Genomic DNA, 6,465 nt, shown 5'->3' with positions numbered 1-6,465 from the left:
AGAGCAAGGGTGTGTGTGTGTGCACGCACGTGTGCAGCCTTGGCAGAAGTGGGTGGACAGAGCCGCTGTGTAAGCAGCACCCCTGCCCCTTCTCTTCCCGACTCTCAGGTGGGCGGGCCAGCCCCCACCCATCCTTTTCCAGGCACGTTTTTGGTACAATGGAAAAGCTCTGAGGCACGTCCTCGGTCACTGACCTGGGGTCTGCAACCTCAGCTGGTTTTCTTCTGCGAAGTGGACACAGGTCCTGACATGGGACCCCTGTCTGTGCCACACACCCCATCCACTCCCACAGTTGCCACCCATCCTTCTGGTCACTGGAACCCAGTGGACTTGAAGGCTGACCCCGAGATCTTCTGTAACTATGAAGGGCTTCACATCTTTTCACCAGATACATTCTGGCATTTCTGGGGCCTGTTGCCAAGTGGAATCTTATGTTGTATTCTGTTTACTAGTGGCATTGAAGAACTATATATTTTTACAGCTTTTGTGTGCCTCCTATCATGTCTATGATTTCACGGCCCACTTTGCCAAAGTTAAATAAATCCTGCTCATCTGTCTCCTGCCCTCTCCCTTTCTCCGCAGGCCCGACACCTCTTACTTCTTTGTCTAAGCCAGGGCCGTGTCCTGGGGTCTCCTAGGCTCTGCTGGGGTCAGGAGGAGTGAATGATGATCTGATTCTCCACCTTTGAGGGAATATCTTCATTCTTCCCACAAGGGTTATCGGGCCTGACACAAGTCCTGTCTGAGTGGCCCAGCATGACTCAAGCTAAGCCTCCGCCCCCAGTCCTGGGATGGAAACAGGCTGTCACTTCAGGGCTGTGGAGACCAGTAATGGGGGAGGGGAGGCAGGAGCCCAGAGAGGGGACAAGGAGCCCCGGGCGGCCTCCTGGGACCGAGACCCGGAATCCATCGCCTGCCCAGCTCTACTCGCAGAAGATTCTTGGCATGCAGCCATCATCGAGAAAGCGCCTCTCTGTATCTGTTTTCTAGGAACTTTCATCAAAAAGGTGCGGAGGGATGGGATGGGGAGGGAGGCGGGAGGGGTGTTCAGGATGGGGGACACACGTACACCCATGGCTGATTAATGTCAATGTATGGGGAAAAACACTACAATATTGTAAAGTAATTAGCCTCCAATTAAACTAATTAATTTTTTTTCAAAAAAGAAAGGGGTGCCGAGCTCTGCCAAATGCTCTTTCCGCTTCTATCCAGACTCATGACTCATCTCACCCAAACACCTGGGCACATTTTCTGATGTTAAAGTCCTTGTGTGGCTTTTTTCTATTTGCTCTAGATAAATGCGTGTATTTATTTTGGCCGTGCTCTGCGGCACGTGGGATGTCAGTTCCCCGACCGGGGTCCCCTGCCGTGGGAGCACGGAGTCCTAACCCCTGGGCCGCCAGGGCAGTCCCCGCCTTGTGTTTCCATCAAATCCCAGTCCCTTTGGATCAAGTGGATGTTATTCTTTTAATATTTTTGAGTAGCTAGTATTTTACTTAGCCTTTCTGCATACACATCTGTACATTTCTTTTCTTGTACTGCCCTCACCTGTTGGAGAAGCCGGTTGGTACTGCCCTCCTGAAATGAATCGAGTTTCCTCTACTTAGTATTTCTGGGACAACTCACATCAGACAAGTTCCTGTCTCAGGGGTCCGGCCCAGCCCCTCCACCAACTTATGATCCAGCCCTCCTGGGGCGGTGACGGTACCTAGTTGTTCATAATATTCCCTTTTATATCTGACTCTCTGTGTCTGTAGTTAACTTTCCCACCCTCTGCATTTTTTTCTTGCTTAATGTTTTAAAAAAATTATTAACCGTGTTAAATTTTCTTCTTTATTACTGTTCAAAGAAGAAATTTTTGTTAAATGTTCCATTATTTTCTGTTGGTTGAGTATGAAATTTATAGACCTAAATACAGATGTGTATATGTACAAATATAAATAAATGAATATAGGCATATATATCATGTGTATAAAGGTAATTAAAATGTTATCATTGCTGTGTCTTGCTTTTGTATTAATAAATAGCACATTGAAAATCACCAGTTTAATTATTTCCATCTGGTAAACCCACCACTGCTTTGTGAGTCTCTGAGCCTGTGTTTCACGCATGCATATGAAGATATTTACATACAGTCAAGTACTATGCTTTGCACACACCGTTCTAAAATATCAAAACTCATCGTCCAGCTTTTGGTTTTCTTTGGATGTTTATATTTCTGTCCTTCCAGGTATGTGTTTTATCAATAAAATGTTGAAGAATGTTTAATGCAGTCTAGGGGCCTGATTTTGATCATCTGTAACCATTTCAATTAGGCTTTCACCTACTTATTCTGCTTGACTCTTCCTCCTTCCCTGCCTTCCATTAGAGAGATGACATTTCCTCCAGTTTCAAAGTTAAACCTATTAGTACTTCTGTGGAGGTCACAGTACCTTATCGAGTCCAGTCTACATGAGGGTTTGGCTGCCTCTGACCAGAGAAAAAGCTGGCTTAAAACTCAACATTCAGAAAACTAATGTCATGGCATCTGGTCCCAACACTTCATGGCAAATAGATGGGGAAAAAATGAAAACAGTGGCAGACTTTATTTTCTTGGGTTCCAACATCACTGTGGAAGGTGACTGCAGGCATGAAATAAAAAAACACTTGCTCCTTGGAAGAAAAGCTATGACAAACCTAGACAGCATATTAAAAAGCAAAGGCATCACTTTCCTGACAAAGGTCCATCTAGTCAAAGCTATGGTTTTTCCAGTAGTCATGTATAGAAGTGAGAATTGCACCAAAGAAGGCTGAGCGCCAAAGAACTGATACTTTCAAGCTGTAATGCTGGAGAAGACTCTTAAGAGTCCCTTGGACAGCAAGATAAACTAGTCAATCCTAAAGGAAATCAACCCTGAATATTCACGGGAAGGACTGATGCTGAAGCTGAAGCACCAATACTTTGGCCACCAGATGCGAAGAAACAACTCATTGGAAAAGACCCTGATCCTGGGAAAGATTGAAGACAAAAGGAGAAGAGGGCAGCAGAGGATGAGACGGTTGGATAGCATCACCAACTCAATGGACATGAATTTGAGCAAACTCCTGGAAATTGTGAAGGACAGGGAAGGAAGCATGGCATGCTGCAGTCCATGGGGTGGCAAAGAATCAGACACAACTTAGCGAGTGAACAAGACCAGTGTCTCTCCCTTCCTCTGCTCCACCTCACCTGGCTTCCTGGTGCCTGTTTTCATTCTCTTAATCTCTAGGTTGGGGGCTGGTTGCAAAAAGAGTCGGACACAATTAAGCGACTAAACAACAAATCACTAGGTCATATGAGAAACATAATGATTATCTCATGCTTTCCATTCTTAATGGAAAACTTCCTCTGAATGTAATTTCAAGTGTGGTTCTCACATGGTGCCCACTGAGGCTGTGGACACCCAGGAATAATGTCCACTTTTCTCCTCAAGGACAGTTTAGCAGGACACACGATTGAAGGCCGTGAAATTCAAGTTTCAGCGTCTTTTCTTCGACACCCTGAAACTGACATCACCGCCTTCTCGCTTCAGTGTTTCTGCTGGAGCGACTGCTGTCACTCTGACTCCTGTTTGCTTTCTCTGGACGTTTTAGAGTCTCTCTTTGTTACTAAAATTCTTTAAATTCCTTAGACAATGGCTTTAAAATGTTTTAAATTTTATTTCCAGTATGAGCACTTTCAATCTGAGATCATCCAACTTAGACCTGAGAGCTTGGTGCTTTGTGTCGATGGTTTTTCCCTTCCTTTTCTAGGGCCTCAGAAGTGCTAACACTTCCCTCATCCTTTTCCACTAACCTTTCCTTTGTATCTTCTCTCTCTCTGCCTCCCTGATGCCTCCTGGGAGGGTCCTGAGCTGTAAAACCTGGTATTTGGCTAGATTCCTGCCACCCTCCCCACCTCCCACCCCTCAGCAACTCCAGCCTCCACACGCTCCAAGCCCAGTCCTGACGATGGTCCTTCTTGACCTGCATCCCATCATCCCTGCACTGTCCCTGACACTTTCTGGGATATGGATTCTATTTATATACCTCAAAGTCTTAAAACAGTGGCCCATTAACTCGGTTTCATCTGCTACTGCTTGTCCACTCGCTGTCCATCTAAGGGGACAGGGTTTACGAGAACCCACCCTGCTTTGCCCCATGAGATTCTTTGCGCCTGGAGCAATCAGCTACCTGGGCTCATGCTGGAGGGGAGAGGGGGCTCCAGCCCAGACCTAAGTGTCCCGTGTGACAATCTGGGTCCAACCATCTCCCCTGATTCTACCCTGAAGACAGGGCAGGGGGAGGAGTGGGGGACACCCAAGCTGCCCTTAGCAGCACCCTGCTCTTCTCCTCTGGGGACCACACGTCCCATATACAGGCTGTTGCCAGCACTTGGAGGGTCTCTGGGCTCCATGCCCTCAAGAGCACTGGGAACCAGGATAAACCCTGACTGCTTGTGTGGCACCCAGGGAGGCCTAGGGGCCTCACGGGCCTCTCTGGTCAGGTCACTCATGCCAGTGGTCCCAGGAGGGCACCACACAGAGCCTGTACAAAGCAGCAAGCACACAGGCCTCGAAGAAGTAGCTGCTCCTTTCTTAACTTACTGGGTTTCACAGGGTACCGAAGCCCCACCCAGAGGCCTGAGTCAAGGCCTCCTAGGTGGGGCAGCAGGCAGGCAGCCCTCCAGTGCCCAGGGTCTGGCTGCCCATAAATACCTTCCATAAATATGGCCCGGCCTAGCACCAGCATCTGTTTCCAGGTAAACAGACTGAACTGCAGCAGTTCAAGGCCTAGCACCAGAAGAACTTGCTCCAAGGAAGGGCCCCATGCCCGCACCTGCCCCCACATCTGCCTGCAGTCTCACCCCGGGGGCATGGCAGGTGGGGCTTCCTCCACACTATGATCCTCAGCGCGGGCCAGGCAGGGCCTCCATCCTCGTGGTCAGAAGATCCTTGCAGAGCGGAAGTTTGCACCACTGTCCACAGGCCTCGGAGACCAGGGTGGGGCCGGAGTCCTGGCCCCCACACGTCCCTCCTCAGTGGACACCAAAGCCCCCAGGTCCCCTCAGTGGCCCCTGGGAGCCAAGCCTCAGTGGGGGCTGCCCCTGAGCTAGTGCTTCTCTAGGCTGCTGCTGAGCCCGGGTCTGGTGGGAAGCTGGTTGTAGGGCCGCTGCAGGGGAAGGAAAGAAGCAGGTCAGCCCTGGGGTGGGCAGAAATTCTCCAAGGCCTTTTGAGTCCTGGGCTCAGGCTTCCTGCTGCCCCTCCTGTCCTTCCAGCTCCAGACTTGACTCACCTCTGAGGTTCAGGTTTTAGAATCCCTGCCACCCTGGGGACCCAGATTACATGCAAGTGCTGGATCCCCCTCCCTCCTCTGGCCTTAGTCTGCAGGTAAGGGGCTGTAACACCAGCAAGGGCCACCCTCCTGGCAACACAGGGATGCCCCTGGCCCGCCTACCTGGGCCCAGGGCTGGAGACGGGCTCTCCGGGAGCTGGGAGGGTCCACCTGCAGGCAGACAAACACGCTGGTGCCCCTCCCTCGGGTGGGCAGCAGTCACGGAGCAGCGAGGCTGCAGGGACCCCCACTCTCTCCCTGCACAGCATCCCCCCACCAATATACAGGGTGGGGAGGCAGGACTTAGGACTGGATGAAGAGGGGCTTCACTGCAGGCCCTGTGGGGTCCACTCCAGGGCAGGAGCAGTGAGGCCCTTCCGGTCCTCCTTCCCAGCAGGGCTCAGGCAGGGGCAGCCCCAGTTCCTGACGCCCACCGACCCCCACCCCAGGGTAAACGGCAAGGCTGCCTAGAATGCCTCTGGTGCAGTACCAAACTTAACCACCAGGTGCCGCTGTGGGCATCATTAGTCCCAGCACGAGCCCCACAAGTTTCTGTCTCCATCTGCTTAACCCCCTCCTCTTGGGGAGGTGGGATCCCTCCCCTAAAGGCGCTTAGGGGCCAGGGCTGCCTTGGGGAGGCTCAACAAGATGCACTCACAATATCAAGACCATGTCTGGGGTCCCCAGGTCAAGGATCCCAGCCTGGAATCTCCACTCACACCCTTGCTTCCCCCATCACCCCATCTCAAGGCCTGCCTGGCACAGGCCCCAAGCCGGCCTCCGGTCTCTCCTGGCAGACACAATGCTTCCCAGGAACAGGCTGGGCCTGGGCGAGGTGACCAGGGCACACCAGAGGGGCACAGGTGGCCAGAGGAGCAGGGGCACACCAAGCTCTGCCTTCAAAAAGCAGGCTCCCCCAGTGCTTCGGGGGTGAGGGGTCACGGTGCCATCACCACCCCTGACCCTGCCTGTAGGTGTGCACAGGCACACGTATGCACGTGAGCACAGGCAAGCAGTGAAGTGCCCGTGTGCACAGAAGCACACACACACACACACACACACACGCTGGGAGACACAGGTGCCAGCATGAAGACAGGAGCACGTGCTGCGTGCTCAGTCACTAAATCGTGTCTG

The 6,465-nt window shown here is 51.6% G+C and overlaps 1 protein-coding gene across 1 annotated transcript in view; it reads right to left on the bottom strand.

Annotated features, from left to right (window-relative positions):
• Nucleotides 1–2,970: 2,970 nt before the first annotated feature.
• The window catches only part of MEGF6 (multiple EGF-like-domains 6), a 105,876-nt gene continuing 102,381 nt past the window's right edge, over nt 2,971–6,465 (bottom strand). Inside the window, exons 43-44 of the mRNA XM_010850209.1 lie at nt 5,455–5,502; nt 2,971–5,169 (exon numbers count right to left, since the gene is read on the bottom strand). Of these exons, the coding sequence (XP_010848511.1) occupies nt 5,036–5,169; nt 5,455–5,502 (182 nt within the window). The 3' untranslated portion in view covers nt 2,971–5,035. The remainder of the gene's footprint in view (nt 5,170–5,454; nt 5,503–6,465) is intronic.

This window comes from Bison bison, unplaced genomic scaffold (genome assembly GCF_000754665.1).
Source record: "Bison bison bison isolate TAMUID 2011002044 unplaced genomic scaffold, Bison_UMD1.0 scf7180017864289, whole genome shotgun sequence".
Lineage (NCBI taxonomy): Eukaryota > Metazoa > Chordata > Mammalia > Artiodactyla > Bovidae > Bison > Bison bison.
Note: the sequence above shows the minus strand (reverse complement) of the source record. Positions and strands in the feature narration are given on the sequence as shown.